Below are 16,697 nucleotides of genomic sequence, written 5' to 3' on the forward strand. Positions count from 1 at the left end.
GATGGATAGAACACTAACATCATTTTCAAAAATTTCACAAGATTTAAGTCCATGAGATTGGAACTGGTTCATTTGCGTAATCTTATCATTTCTATAAAGAGTGGCGAGGTAACAAAGAAGTAATATACCTTCACCAATAATTAGTCGTGTAAAATGTGCCAATCGCTGTCAAAAAGAATACTGTATATATTAATTACAGTAATTACATGGCGTCATTAGGTGTACTATCCAGATCCAGAGCATTATCATTACTTTCAAATGAACAATGTGACTAAAAAGTGACAGCAAAGTGAAGACCTACAAATGTAAATTTACATGCTCTGCATTAGAACTGTTTATTTTGAGGAACAGAATTACAATCTAGAAGAATTCAGATTGACAGATGATGAACTCATTATTTTCTCATTTTATTCTGGTTATGATATGATATTTCTGTGCTTAACGAACTTGTTTTTAATATTTCATTTCACTTTTCTTAACCATTCCACTGTGGACACATCCACTGTCTACTGTTTTGGACAATTTCTAGACTCACTATGTATTTCATGAGAAATGGGAACTCACGAAGCCCTCATGCAGCTACTCTTCACACTGGAAAGCTTTCCATGTCTCTTTGTTATCCCTTCTTTCACCCCCATGTCTACACTCTACTCAAGCAATGCTAGAGTAGAGAGGCCATTGATGAGACCTGGTTTAATGGAGGATGATGGTAACCTAATGAAGTTTGCCCTGTTGGGTTATTGCTGACACTGCATAAGACCCCAGTCTACCAAAATCCAAAGCCCATCAAGCCCTACATCCCATTACAACATAATCAGGGTATAGGATAGTGTCTTCCATGGTGGTTTTTAAGTGTTTACATGTCTTCGGACTGAGAGAGCATTGGTTTTGTGGTCCACTTTCCATAGATGTTCGTGAACTCAATTGACCTGCACTGGACAAGACCAAAGTTAGAGTATCTTTACAGCCTCTTTTTTTCTTCTTCTTTTGAGTATTTTGCCCCACAATACCTTTTTCCAATTGTGTTAAAAGAAGAAGGTTTTGTGTTACAAGAAGAAGAATTTTATCATTTTATCACCTCATGATACACAAAATAATAAGGAAAACCAGGTGTAAATGCTGTAAATAAAAATGCATGCATAATTAATTGAGGGAAAGAAAGAGTAGTTAGTGATGAGAGATGAGAGAGACTTCGTATAGTCGATCAACTGAAAAATAAAGGTGTATGGAAGGAGGAGGAGAAAAAGAGACAAGGAATACATTAGTACAAAAAGAACCATGAGAGTAATTACACTGGCCTGTTTACATTATCACTGAACCATCTAGAAGCTTTTATAACTTTTCTCATAACTGCATTAAAAAGCATTCAAACACGTACTAGCATGCATTAAACGCATAAACTACTGCCAAACCACAAGGCCAGTCATTTGACTTGCACCGTTAGCTTAGACGGCACCGCTTGCTGCTCTTCTGGTCAATATATTTCCACTTCGCGATCGATTATTACAAGACACCATAACCACAAAAAAAAACAAGTTGTAGTGTGCATACTTTACCAAGGTAGGCATTGATAGGGTAGTTGCTGAAGTCAAGGATTGTTTATATATTGGTTATATACAAACATAGAGCTGAGGTAGAAGAAATATGAAATCTTATCTAATCGTGTGACATTGGTGTTATTGTAATTAGACAAATAAAATGTGCTACAGTAACAAGTCAGGAATAAAACTCTATAAAATGATAGTAAAGTAATTGTTAAAAGGTGAGGATTATCCAGTGTAGTGTTTTATACCTTGTACACCACAGCACTTTTGATTATCCATCCATCTTCTATACCACTTATCCTTCCTTCAGGGTCACGGGGAAACCTGGAGCCTATCCCAGGGAGCATCGGGCACAAGGCAGGGTACACCCTGGACAGGGTGCCAATCCATCACAGGGCACAATCACATACACATTCACACACCCATTCATGTACTACAGACACTTTAGACACGCCAGTCAGCCTACCATGCATGTCTTTGGACTGGGGGAGGAAACCAGAGTACCCGGAGGAAACCCCCGCAGCCCAGGGAGAACATGCAAACTCCGCACACACAGGGCCACAGTGGGAATCAAACCCTCGACCCTAGAGGTGTGAGGTGAATGCGCTAACCACTAAGCCACCGTGCGCCTCCACTTTTGATTAATTAAAGAATAATACGTCATACTTTTTCATTCATTTCTAGTTACATGTTAGCATGTTAGCATCCGCGAAAACAAGTCCCTATGTAAGTTGTTACCACAGAAAGGATAAAGCATTAGATGGAGCGCATTAATATAAACCTCACAGCTGGATATACAGCTGCTGTTAGTGCTTCTGTTATGTAAGGAAGATAATCAACGCTGATCAATGTGATGCCGTTACAACTGAATGTTGTGGAACATCAGTTGCTATAAACTGAGTTCTTGTTTCCATTTACGTTATAGCTGCTATGAACAGTTGTTCCTGCTGTTTTTGTCTTTCTTTCTTGAAGTTGAAGACCAGAAAATGCAGTTTGTCACGTTACCGAGAAACCAGAAAGTGCAAAGTCACCTATCCTGAAGAGTTTCCTATGAGGTGGGGGTTGGGGGTGTGGGGGGTGGGGGTTGGGGGGGTGGGGGTGGGGGGGCACAAACTTACTAACACTTACAAAGTGCTGACACGGTAGATTTAAACATAATGAAATAAACATCTCTTTACAGAAAACTTCAGCATATAATCAGTGAATTTTTTTTTCTTGTTAAATGAACAGCATGATTTTGATCTGTTTACATCTGCCATTACAAGTCAGTTGTTACTATAGAAACGATAACGTATTAGAAGATGCGGATTATTATAAACATGTGATATGTATTACAGCCGGCACTACTGTCAGAGCTGCTGTTATAGTAAATTAGACTCGAGAACGTGCGGTACAAAATGTTTGAATCCGTATAACAAATGATTATGGAAGAATGTGAAAGGATCTGTGATCAAATGTCTCCCTCTTGTGATTAAAACAACCAACAGGCTAGAACTGGGAGGCACTGTGGATCATTTCCAATGTGCTGACATTGTCTTGGTTGTTGTGTGGTTCATTGTTTGTCTTTTATCCATTATTATTATGACTGTGGTTATGTCATGGTAATCAGAAAAACTTCGACTAGTTGATCAGCCATAACATTAAATCCGCCTGCCTAATATTGTGTAGGTCAGCTTGTAATGCCAAAACAGCTCTGACCCGTCGAGGCATGAACTCCATGAGAACTCTGAAGGTGTGTTCTGGTATCTGGTACCAAAACGTTAGCAGCAGATCCTGTAAGTGTGTCAGGGCGCATTATCCTGCTGAAAGAGGCCACTGCTATTAGGGAATACTGTTGTCATGAAGGGATGTACTTGGTCTGCAACAATGTTTAGGTAGTTGGTACGTGTCAAAGTAACATCCACATAAATGCCAGGACTCAAGGTTTCCCAGTAGAACATTACCCAGAGCATCACACTGCCTCCACCGACTTGCCTTCTTTCCATAGTGCATCCTGGTGCCATCTCTTCTCCAAGTAAGTGACGCACACGCACCGGCCGTCCACATGATGTAAAAAAAAATGTGATTCATCAGACCAGGCCATAGTTTAGATGGACAAGGCTTTGTTGTATATGTGCAAAACTATAAGCACTGTATAATATAGCAAATCATCTCAATCTATATGACATTCATAAATTTAGACACATACTTACCTTTACAAATGTTTACATACACTGAGGTTAAAGACATTCAAACTAAATTTTTCACAGCTCCACTCATGTCATGTAATTTTCAGTGCTAAGTCAATTAGGGTTTCTACTTGATTCCCATAAGAGGTCATTTTGAAATAATAGCTAAGAAACATGTTTGTTTTACTATATCAGATTTGTAGTGGATCAAAAGTTTCACAAGTTACTCTCAAAATACTTTCCTGGAATGTTTGCCCATTCTTCCTGACAGGTGTAATTGGTGTAACATAGTCAGGTTTGTGGGCCTCCTTGCTCAGTTCGGTCCACACATTTTATATGGAATTCAGGTCAAGGTTTTGTTAAGGCCACTCCAATTTCTTGATGCTTTGCTTTGGAGGATTGTCCTGCTGGAAGACCCTGTTCTGACCAAGTTCTACTTTCTGGCTGATGTCTTCAAGTGTTGCTTGAAGATCATCCTTCTTCTTCATTATGCCATCTATTTTCTAAGGTGCGCCAGTCACTTTTCCAGAAAAAAATAATAATAAAAAAATCCACACCATGATGCTGCCACCCCCATGCTTCACAGTTACAATGGTGGTTTCTCCTTACATATTGTTGAGTATTATGGTCAAAAAGATACATTTTTCTTTCATCTGAAAATATAGTACCATACTCCTCCACCTGCAAACTTTAGTCTAGCTTTTTTTATGCCAGTCTTGGAGTAAATTGCTTCTTCCTTGCATGACAGCCTTCCAGCCATGGTGATGTAGGACTCTCTTAATGTTGGATGTACATATTGGGCACCTGATGCCTCCAACTCCTTCACCAGTTGTTGTTATCTTGGGGTTCAGTGGATTCTTTCAGACCAAAGTTTGTTCATCCCTGGGAGTTCAATTGTGCCTCTTTCCTAAGCGATGCAGTGTCTATGTGCTCCCAAGGTTTTTATATTTGTATAGATACTCGTGGTACTTTCAGTTGTTTGGAAATTGTTCCTAAAGAGGTATCGGACACAATGTTGAGATTAGACATTTTTTGAGTTACCGCCAGTTAACTCCCAATTAAGACAATTGGCCAATCAGAAGCTTTTTAAAGTCATTAAATAAATGTTAGGAATCTTCCACATTGTTTAAAGAGACAGGCAACTTGGTGCGTGTAAGCTTTTGACCCCCTGGAATTCTGATATAAACAGCAATAAAGCTGTATCTAATTGGTTGTTTTAATATTGCTTCTGAGTTGTAAAAACCGAGATTGAATATCTTTAGACTACGTTTTGGCCTCAACAGAACTGATGTTCAGAACTGTTGTTTATTGTGTACATACAGCTCATCTGTACTTTGCATATATCACACTGGACGATGTTACTTGCCCAGTAAATTTCAAAGAAGTAAGTTTCTTTCTAGAAATAAATCCTTGAAAGCTATCTGACCATGGCAAAAAGAAAAACCCATTCCAAGCTTCTCAAACTGAGAAACTATATCTAGAAATAGACTTAATAATACTATATTGGTTTAAAAACAATTCTTGTGAAATCTTGATTTTTGCCGATATTCAACATATATGTATTTGCTAAGATGTCATTTTTTGGAGTGAAGCATGAGGAAGAAGGAACAGTACTAGCACACTCGTTGTGCTAAAGGACATTTCACATGCAAGCCAGTTTCATGACTGCCATTGTAGTGAAGCATTTCTATCTATTCGACATGACCAAGACCCACTTACGTCTGACCTTTATCTTCACCATTCACTTGACAAGGTTATGAGGCTGAAATATAAAGACCTTACGCTGTGCGCTGATATGCTGTACGCCATAGTTTATTAGATATAGACTATAGGCGAGGTTTATGAGCTAAACGATGAATAATATCAAAAGAGTGCATTGTGTAAAATTTGTGCACCCAAGCATAAGGTCATTAAGAGGATTCATTTGCATTGCATGTGAGGGGGGGGGGGCATGGTGTCTTAGTGGCTTAGCAAGTTTGCCTCGCACCTCCGGGGTCAGGGGTTTGAATCGCACCTCCATCCTTCGTGTGCAGAGCTTGTATGTTCTCCCTGTGAGGGGTTTGCTCCAGGTGCTCTGGTTTCCTTCCCCAGTCCAAAGACATGCGTTGTAGGCTGATTGTCCATAGTGTGTGCGATTGTGCCCTGTGATAAGTTGGCACCCCGTACAGCTCCCTAGGATAGACTCTAGGCTTCCCCGCAACCCTGTGTAGGATAAGGGGTATCGAAAATGGACGGGAGAGTGTGGGTCGGTAGATGTGGGTGTGTGTCATGTTTTTATATCAACCAACTGTCCAAGTTCTTTTTATATCTTGGTGAGGACCAAATGTTCCCACAAGGATAGGAATATTTGTCTCTTTGTGTGTGTGTGTGTGTGTGGGTGGGTGTGGGTGTGTGTGTGTGAGGCTGAGGGCATTAAAACCCCTGGCTTGGAACTGAAGCGCAGCTAAAGTGTAAGGTTTCATTTTGAGGGAGTGAGAGAGAGCTGCGTTTGACCCGACTCGGCTTCGGTTTCCTCGTCTTTACCTCATTTAGTGTCAAGCTACAGAGTTTACCTTGCTTTATTTACCTGAGCAAAACATCCCAAAAGGAAGTATTTATGGACTGACTGTGGACTAATTCCATGACTTTTTTCAGCAGTGGATGTCTGGAATAGCAGTATCGAGGAGGAATGTGGCGGGACAGTGCGTGTGAAAGGAGCCATGCCGACTCTGTGGAAGCGTATCGTGTTCTCGGTAGGCTGCATACTGAGTATCGGCTCGGTGGTGCTCCTGGTTGTGGCGCTCTCCACCGAGCGCTGGATCACTGCGACCATCCTGTGTCAAACTGGGGTTGATCTAGTGAACGCGTCGAAGCCGGAGCTCGAGCAATTCACTGGAGATATGTACTACGGGCTTTTTCAAGGCGGCAAAACACGGAAATGCGGTCTCGGCAGTCGTAGTTACAAAATTTACAGTGAGGATTTTAAGTGTTTTTAAGAATGCACAGTTTAATGTGAGCAGCTCCCAAAACTGGTGGACTATCTTTGCCAGCTGGTAGAATGATGGAAAGAAAACAGGTTCCCGAATTACCACCAGTGTTACCAAAGTAGCATGCTCAAAAAAAAAAAAGTCACTAGAAGGCACCAGAGTACATCATCAGCTACTTTGCATATGAATTGAAATGTTATGATGATTTGCATATCAAAACATGTTACACTTTTATTGGGGCGTGTTGATATAGGAAAATATTCAGGATGGTGTGATGTGGCCCGACAGGAAGTAAAGTGGCTTATTTAACTATAACAGCATGCCCTGGCGTATTTTATCCCGCTTATACCACAGCAATTTGCCAACAATGACAAATTTTAATCGATTAATGAATGACACTTCTTTCTTTGTAACCATCTATAGTTATTTATTTAGTTGCTCACTTTGTCAATTATATTATAGACTGGTACATGTTAAAAGTTACACACTTTATATGTATTTCAGCAATTTAAGTATGTGCCCATGTACTATAAGGGTGTGATGCACAGTACAATATGAATATACTAAATGGGCAAAATTTTGTGGATAATGAATCATCGCGTTCATATGTGTTTGTTGAACATCCTATTCCAGATTTAGTCCCCCTTTGCTGTTATAATAATCTCCACTCTTCTGGGAAGGCTTTCCATTAGATTTTAGAGCATGGCAATGGGGATTTTCCCATTAAGCCACAAGATCATTAGTGAGGTCAGGTAGTGATGTCAGGTGAGGAGGCCTGGGGTGCAGTCGGTGTTCCCGTTCATCCCAAAGGTGTTCAGTGGGGTTGAGGTCAGCACTCTTTGCAGGACACTCGAGTTCTTCTACTTCAACCTTGGCAAACCATGTCTTCGTAATGATAACGATAATGATAATAATGAGTCTTTATCAATCACATATACATTACAGCACAGTGAAATTCTTTTTTCTTCGCATATCCCAGCATGTTAGGAAGTTGGGGTAAGAGCACAGGGTCATCCGTTATACGGCACCCTTGGAGCGGAGAGGGTTAAGAGCCTTGCTCAAGGCCCCAACAGGGGCAGCTTAGTGGCGCTGACCTTCCGATCTGTAACCCTGAGCTTTCAGTGCTGGGGCTTGAACCCCCGACCATAGACTTGCTTTGTGCACAGGGGCATCGTCATGCTGGAACAGGTTTGGGCCTCTTAGTTCCAGTAAAGGGGAATTGTAATTCTACAGCATGCAAAGACATTCTATACAATTCTATACAACTGCGTGCTTCCAACTTTGTGGCAGCAGTTTGGGGGGAAAACACATATGGCCATGTTGGTCAGGTGTCCACATAATTTTGGCCATATTGTGTATATTGTAAGATTTAACAGTGTTTTTTCTTCTCTTTTCAGTTTTCCCAAAACTGATTAGGAAAGTCAACAGTGGTCTTCATATGATCATCATTTTCTTCCTCTTCTTTGCTATTGGCTTTGCACTTGTGAGTCTGGCGTTCTGCATTTACAATGCCAGAAAAGTGCCTTACCAGTCCATCAAAGGACCTTTAGGCCTCTATCTCTGGAACTTCATAGCAGGTGGGTTACCAATAACTACCGAATAGTGTATTATGTATTTTCTTTATATAGTACATCTATAGTCAGTTCCATCATTAATGACACATTTGGTCATGAAGGGTTTAAATAGTATGAAAATGTGTTCGTGGTTAAGTACCTTATTCTCACATGAAAGGTATCTAACATTTCACTGAAGTCAATTTTTTCTCAGAAAAAAACAAAAACAATAATTGGTACCCCTCCATTTACAGTAGTACTTTGTGCAACCTCTCTTACCCAACATACCGGCGTTGAGTGTCCTCCTATAATGCATGATGAGATTGGAGATTACAGAGCAAGGAATTTGAGGCCACTCCTTAATCCAGAATCTCTTCAGATCCACCAGTACCTAGGTTTTCTCTTGTGGACTCTCCTCTTTGGCTCACTCCACAGGTTTTACTTCATGTGACTGGGATGGCCATATCAAAGGTTGATTCTGTGGTCACTGAACCATTTTTGGACATGTTTTGGATCATCGTCCTGCTATAAGATCCAATCACATCCCAGATGTAGCTTCTTGGCAGAGGTAGCCAAGAAGCCGTGTATTCTAACACAGTTCCCAGGGTCTTTGGAGGAAAAACTGAGCTTCCACCATACTTAACACTTGGAATTGGTTTAGTTTCTGTATAACCATCCATTTTTTATGCCAAACTCACCCTGAGTGTTGCTTAAGAGCTTTATTTTTGTCTTAACTGACCACAGAACCCAGTTCCAGAAGTATCTAGTGCTTACATTTGTGTCTAGATGAAAGCAAAGGCTTTTCCTCTGGCATGCTTTCTAAATAGGTTATTTAGGTTCATATAGGTGGCATCTAATTGTATATTTAACTGGTGACAAATCTCCAACCCTGACCCTCCTCACTGTGCATGGGGGTAAATACACTCGCATCCTCTCTCAGGCTGATCCTTTAGAGCACCAGTTGTTTCAAACTTCTTAATTATTGCCCTAACACTGGACATGGGCATTTTCATAGCCATTGTCTCAGGTATGCTTTATTAATGTCTCATTTCATCGGTTGTATTCTCTAATCTTCCCCATGTTGATGAATGACTAAGGATTTTGCGATCGCAAAAATTAACACAAAATCAAGCAAACGCCGCAATATTCGGAGGAGCTCGCAATTTCTTAAAATTTCTGCAGATTTTCCGCAGATTTGTTCCAAGACGCGTCATGTGACATCATCATGCGCATTCGGTCAAAGCCCTCTTCGATTCACGTGCGAACATGAGTACAGCTGAAAGGTCTTATTTACCAATAAACATCAATGCGAAAGGCCGTGCAAATTAATTTCGTGCAACTGCAATTTTGCCAATTCAAGTAGTTTTCCACAAATGAAAATTAAATGAAAATAGCCGCAGCAATCACATAAAAACCGGTGTCACCTTATATATGTAGCCCAGTGAAATAGGAGGTCATTGCTGACTAAACACTTAAGTGAAAAAGTAAATTCAATAAAAATACACGTGAAACACATGTAATACACCGCAGCGTGCTTCAGTTACGGTTTGTTTTTGTTCATAAATATTGTCGGGGTGCCAATAATTACGACAAATGCGTTGTTTGTTTGTTTTTTAAAATAAAACACTGTATTCACTGGCGCCCACTCTCTCCTCCTCAGCTCTGTTCTGTTCTCTTGGCTTCGCCTGTTTCATCGCAGCAGTTCGGTGTCACCGGTTAACAGAACGTGTGGCGAACTTTCATGAAAATCTGTTCCACCTGGTGGTTTTAGAAGAGAACCTGGGATTCTCGTTTTGGCTCTGTGTTGCCAGCACCGTCTCACATGGAGCCAATATTCTGGTGGTCGCTTCAAGCAAAATTCATCTGCCCAAAATACAAACCAAAAAACCAGAGGAACCTACTACAACAGGAGATGATTTACTGTACTGAAATAAATAAATAAATAAATACATAGACTCCAAACTTGAGTAGAAATACACAGGAGCAAAATAGACTGTCCTGGCAGGAATATTGAACTCTGCACACCAGCTGTCCTGTACAAAAGGTTGTATGTTGTAGAAGAAAACGTTTCATTGTTCATGTGTAACGTGTGTGTAACGACGTCTGAGTCGACACGCTATTATATTTGTGTATGTTACGTCATTTTAATGATAAAAGTGCATTGAATCGGCTCATTCTGTGTAGACAGATCTCCATCTTGAAAGAACTGCAGCAGCATTCCACTTTAATCTAAATTAATCACTTTGTAGAATTATTATTAATGCAAATAAAAACCAAAAAAAAAAAAAAAAAAAACAAGCAAAAAAAAAGGGAGCATGGAAGAATTGAAGTGTGACGATATGGAAGATTCAGAATATTTGTAATTTTTGAATAAATAAATAATATATGTCCAGCTATATAGGGTTATCCTCTATAAAGGTTTTTTATTTAAATAGCGCACTGAAGAAAAAAAAAAGAACGTATTTGAAATGTTATTATTCTTATAACGTTGCTGTAATATTTCGTCGTAGGAACATTAATGCAAACCCCTAGACTGAATGTTTTGGGAAACACAATTTATTATGACATAAAACACTGTTTTAAAGCAATTATTCAACGAGATCTGACACAAACGCATGTTTTTTTGTCATAGATTCAATTTATTTAAATGAAATAGACACATTTGGATCTAAAACGAGGAATTTAATGATGAGTCTGATTCTAGTGGCTGCAGTATTATGGGGCACGTGTTGTGCCAAAACAAAACAAAATGAGAAAATATGAGGTTGTGTATCATTTTTTTCGTTGTTCTGTTTGGAGATCCTATTACAAAGACGAAGCAAGTGGGAAAGATGAAGACTACACATGTTGATTGCGTGATTGATCCTGGAATGGGAATGAGTGAGGCTTGTCAGCAAATCCAGCCACATCTGAGCCACTACGTCATGGTTGGAATCATTAGAAGTATTCAAACTGAAAACTGAGAGCATTTGTAGTAGCGCAAATTGTCTTTTCTATTTCCGGAGAATGTGTTTTTGTTTTTGTTGTTGAGGGAAGACCATTAAATGGCCAATGTTGGCCAGCAACAGTGTAAGGAACGAGAGATCCAGACACACATCATATGCCACAATGGTATATTCCACTGCTGACTTATCCACTGTTGATTGTGTAATGAAATTTTCTGAACAGGGATTGAGTAAGCGTGAATCATATCTATACTTCCATGTGTTAGAAAGTGTGTAGGAGGGGGATCTCAGTACGCACACGAATGAAACTGACATCATCAAGCACTATAGCCTTTGAAACTCCCTCAGTGTGGTGCCATTACAAGTGACCAGAGGGTCATTAAACTGTCAAACTGCCCCAGTCAGGCCTTTAATAATTAATGATAGTCCAGATTCCTTTTAGTGCCCTCTTGGGGATAAAGTTAATACAATTTTAAAATGTAATGAAATATATAATAAAAACGGCCCTTGTTTATCTCCCAGACCGAACTGGAGTGTTATCTCTTATCTCTAGCAAGGGTCTTTAAAACCCGTTTAGTCCCCCGGAGATGGTTTTCATGGTGGTTAATCGCTCTCAGGGCCAGCCTGTAGTCGCCTTAGTTAAGGTAACAGCTTAATTTCGTTATTATTCCACTGGCTCCTCATCAGTGCAGTTTTAGATCACACCTGGAAAGGAATTGGTGTAAGCATGGATTACTGAGTGGGTTTACTGAGCACATGCCCAGGATCCCTGGCCACCAGGGGGCCCTCAAAGAGCGTAGGTTTGAAATGAATGATCACACTATTGCGCTGTCACACACCACAAAATGCACAGAAAATAATCCAATGAATGTAAGTGGAAAGAAATTGGAAATTTGTTTTGGGTGTGTGGATACAAATTTGAAACGAATCACTTGTTGACTGGAGCTAGATAAGTGGATGGGGTGGGGGAATAACCATAAACCCACTCTAAGTGTATCGATGAAAAGAAAAATGAAAACGGGAAGCTTGATAAAGAACTGGAATTTGGTGGATGAAACTCCTAATGGATGTCTAATGTAGTAATGCATGTGTTTTTTTATTTTAATTTTTTTATTTTGTATGTGTTGGGTTGAATAGTGGGATGGGAAGAGTCCAGGACTTACTACTTCATCCCTGAGAGGGTCCAGGATTTACTAATTCATCCCTGAGAGGGTCCAGGATTTATTAATGCATCCCTGAGAGGGTCCATGATTTACTAATTCATCCCTGAGAGGGTCCAGGACTTACTAATTCATCCCTGAGAGGTTCCAGGATTTACTAATTCATCCCTGAGAGGGTCCAGGACTTACTAATTCATCCCTGAGAGGATCCAGGATTTACTAATTCACCCCTGAGAGGGTCCAGGACTTACTAATTCATCCCTGAGAGGTTCCAGGATTTACTAATTCATCCCTGAGAGGGAGGTATCATTCACAATTTCTCCAACCTAAACACAAATGAGTGGAATCAACTGCCCCACTCCCTCAGATTCACTTATAGTCAAACCCCCCTTAAACTTTTGGCTTATTATTCATCCTAGAGCATGTTATTCAATAACTACCATGAATTATGCATTAACTACAGTGAAACTAGCAAGAATGTTATGTAGCTGAGAATGAAACCGCCAAGTCAATTGAACACCTCAGGTCAATTAGAATATTTTCCTTGTAACACACACTGCAGATCAACTTTATATCACATTTAGTATATGATAACTCGGAGAATGCATACAGTTTCAAAGTGATGAGGAACTTGTTAAAATTCAAAGTGCTCGTGGATTTAACTGCAAAGAAAGCAGTTCTCCAGCAGATGGAGCCCAAAGTCAAAAAGCAAAATGAACTTCCAGAATGTTTCCTAGTTCATATTTTAATACAAGATGTTGTATAATGTATTGTGAACAGATACATATTTGCACACGTGATCTTTGTAGTATTTCATATTTCTTTTTTTGCTGACAGATAAATGAGATAACATTGAGACAATCATTTCATTTATATGACAGTTGATTTGCTGTTGAATTCTCAAATCTGATTGGTCAAAAGGTGTTGATTATTTCATTGGTGCTCTGACAGTAGTGCTGTCTACAAGGCAAATCACAGGTTTATATTAATACACTCATTCTAATATCTTTTGGTTTCATCTGACCATAGAACCCGATCCCATTTGAATCTTAAACTGAAGATGCTTGAGTTCGTTTTTGGATGAGAGTAGAGGCTTTTTTTCTTGAAACCCTTCCAAACAACTTGTGGCGATGTAGGTGACTTCGGATTGTAATTTTGGAGACTTTCTGACCCCAAGACGCAACTAACTTCCGCAATTCTCCAGCTGTGATCCTTGGAGATTTTTGGCCACTCGAACAAACCTCTTCACAGTGCGTCAATACAATATAGATACAGGTCTAATTCCAGGTTCATTCATAACATTTCCAGTTGACTGGAACTTCTTAATTATTACCCTGATGGTGTAAATGGGCTTTTTCAATGCTTGTGCTATTTTCTTATAGCCACTTCCCATTTTGTGAAGCTCAACAACTTTTTGCCGCAAATACAGCTATGTTCCTGGGTCTTACCCATTGTTATGAATGACTAAGGGAATTTGGCCTATGTGTTACCTCATATTTATACCCCTGTGAAACAGGAAGTCATGGTTGAACAATTTCCTGTTCCTAGTCACCCAGGTGTACTAAAAAAAACTATCTGTGGGAATATAATTCAAATATATTTTTCTCATATGAATTCATAGGGGTGCCAATAATTGTTGCACACATATATTTAACAAAGATTAATATAGACCGTGCAAGAAATGGCATGTGACCAGAATATGCAGACAGACGTTTAGAAGAATTAGAAGCATCAACATAAGCATCATAAGAATATGAAAATGAAGTTTAAGGAAATGAAAGCAGTCTTTTGTAATTAACTCTTTTGAGGCTTTTGAGCAATTTTGCTGTAGGTGGGGTTTTAAGTGATGTGTGTTGTTGTTGTTTGAATGCTATGAATTCCCTCTGTGGTCTGTAGTGAATGTTATATCTATGAACCAGATATTTCCATTTTTGTGAAGTAAGTCTTAATGGTGCTCATTCAAGAGAGTCCATACTAAGGATTACTGAGGACTCCAGAGCACTTTATCATAATGGACCTGGCATAAAGGAATTTCCATTTATCTGTAAGTGTTCAAGGTCATATTTCTGCCGAACCTTTTTCAGGAGCCAAGCAACTTTTCCAGCTAGTTTAAATACAACATGGATGCCAAGATCTAGCAAATAATAGCTTACATTTATGCAAACAAAGGCAAAGTGTAAGTGCAGACAGTGTGTCTATGATATACAGTACCATTTCTATTATAAGGTGTATACAAAGTTTAGGAGATGAAAAGGGGGGTTATTGAGGGGATAATGTCCTTGCATCAGAAACGCACGCGCACCATAATGATCTTGTCATGATCTCTGTAAAGGCTGAGGGAAAATAAGATTTCCATTTTCCAATGCTGAAATTTTGGGGATAGTTTCAGGTTTTTTGTATAGTTTTTGAAATATAGGTCTGTAGAAATTTTGCTCAAACCTGGCAACCCTGGGTACTGATATTAGCGCTTATGCATGTGCCTCAGACATTGTGATGGGAAACTCACCTGCTGTATCAAACATATTTCCTAATTCAGAGGTGTAAAAGGTATAAAAGATCATTTATTCTACCGAGACAGTCATGTTAATGGTGTTTCTCTCCCCCCATTAGTAAGATTACACATGAAAAGACTGTGCCTGAGGACACATTCTCTTAAAACTTAAAAGCTCTTCAGTATTGAAGCATATAGACTCAGAGGTGCATCTTCCGAAAGCAGAACTGATCTTATGCGGCCAAAAAAACAAACAAACAAACAGGGGCAGTGTATCATTTAAGCTACACAAACCAGAGGCCTACGTCTTGAAAATGAGACGCTGTGTGTCAGCCTGAGAAAACGAACTAGCTAACAGTTCACGCGGGACGTTTCTAATAGTCTCTGTGGTGTACAGTCGGCTGACCTTCACAGTCACAGTTGAGACAATGAAGTACCATTGTGTCTCGTTGATGTCTGCATGACAGCCTCAGGCTCATGAATAAAAGACATTCCTCCTTGGTGTACCATGTTGGAGGCTTACATCAGGGCTCAAGTGTCTTCAGTGCACACCCATTTGCTGTTGCAGCTTCATCAGTAAGTGGGACATTTCTTGGAGGTTTCAGCAGTTGTACCTGCATCATAGCATTTGGGATTTTTCTGCTCTCACTGAGGGAGCATAAATAATCCAGCCTGTCTGACTTGTATACTTTAATAAGACAGCTTTAGAGACCAAGATCACCTGATGATCCGTCCAAGGTCATGTGATCAGAAATGTACTGAATGAAGATCCAATCGTAGGCATAACTAGGGTTTTGTGTCACGGTGGGATGAATAAACTTGAATTAAGCTTCTCATTGAGCTTCTCATCTCACAGTGTGAGCTGATCTACTGTGCATCTGAAAACCCCAGATGCTTATCAGGGCAGCTGTTAGCTCGAGGGATCTGAGACAAATGCTGCCCACCAGTGTGGGACTTTGTCAAGGTCGTTCCACCCTTCTCTAACACAGATAGCAGTATACTGTATGAGCCAGGAGCAAGTCTATTCATTGTTTCTTGAATGTGAAAAAAAGGCCATAAACAAAATTATTTTATCTGGTGCTCTTTCATTCCCATCGTTTTCAGTAACTGCTTTATCTTGGTCAGGGTCATGGTGGACCTGAAGCCTATTCCAGGAACACTGGGCGTGAAGAGGGAATACCTCATAGATGTGACATTAGTCCTTGTCAGGGCACCATACAGACACACTATTACACAAGCACTTACATTTAACAGCAATTTATCTTTGCCAATCCACCTATTGGCATGTTTTTGGGTGGACTGGAGGAACCAGGGACCCTGGAGCTCTGAGGCGGCAACGCTATCTACTGCATCATCGTCTCGTGTTGCTACCCTTCAATTCTGAAAGCAGACTCAGTCTATGAGATACAGTCTATGAAATCATTACAGGTGGTTAGCTGAGCCCCAGGTGAGTGTAAGAAATGATGCGGAGAGAGGTCTTCCCTGTCCTGTTCGAGGTCTGTGTGGAGGTCCAGTCCAAGGACAGGTTTGAGGACATCATCACTCTTTTTCCTGATGGCATTGTCGATCTTGCCTACTGCGGTATGTTATCACAAGAATCACATTTCTGTGAGGATTACCTCCTGGTTCCCAGCTATGAAGCGAGTATATAATTATATCCCATACAATTATATACTTTCTCTCCACTAGGTGAAATGGTGGTCCTAGATCCTCTGGAAACAACCAACCATGCCATACTTAAAGAGCACATCTTTCCCCATTATGATGTTTGATGTGAATGTTAACGGAAACTCTTGACCTGAATGTGAATGAATGTGCAGGTACAGGTCTTCCCATGAATGCCTCTTCACTAATATTTGCTTGTCGTTTG

At 40.0% G+C, this 16,697-nt stretch overlaps 1 protein-coding gene across 1 annotated transcript; it reads left to right on the plus strand.

Annotated features, from left to right (window-relative positions):
* Window positions 1–5,972: 5,972 nt before the first annotated feature.
* On the plus strand, window positions 5,973–10,764 carry clrn2 (clarin 2). The gene is made up of 3 exons (XM_053619670.1): window positions 5,973–6,664; window positions 8,076–8,255; window positions 9,892–10,764. Exons 1-3 carry the CDS (start codon window positions 6,412–6,414, stop codon window positions 10,158–10,160), a joined length of 702 nt encoding a protein of 233 aa, XP_053475645.1. The 5' UTR covers window positions 5,973–6,411; the 3' UTR covers window positions 10,161–10,764.
* The last annotated feature ends 5,933 nt before the right edge of the window (window positions 10,765–16,697 follow it).

The sequence above is a fragment of the Ictalurus furcatus genome, chromosome 29 (genome assembly GCF_023375685.1).
Source record: "Ictalurus furcatus strain D&B chromosome 29, Billie_1.0, whole genome shotgun sequence".
NCBI classification, from domain to species: Eukaryota; Metazoa; Chordata; class Actinopteri; order Siluriformes; family Ictaluridae; genus Ictalurus; species Ictalurus furcatus.

Coding starts and splice junctions, on each gene's coding strand:
- clrn2 (XM_053619670.1), top strand. CDS start 6,412: ATGCCGACTCTGTGGAAGCGTATCGTGTTCTCGGTAGGCTGCATACTG. Junction 6,665..8,075: donor TCGTAGTTACAAAATTTACA/GTGAGGATTTTA, acceptor TTCTCTTTTCAG/TTTTCCCAAAACTGATTAGG. Junction 8,256..9,891: donor TCTCTGGAACTTCATAGCAG/GTGGGTTACCAA, acceptor TCTCCTCCTCAG/CTCTGTTCTGTTCTCTTGGC.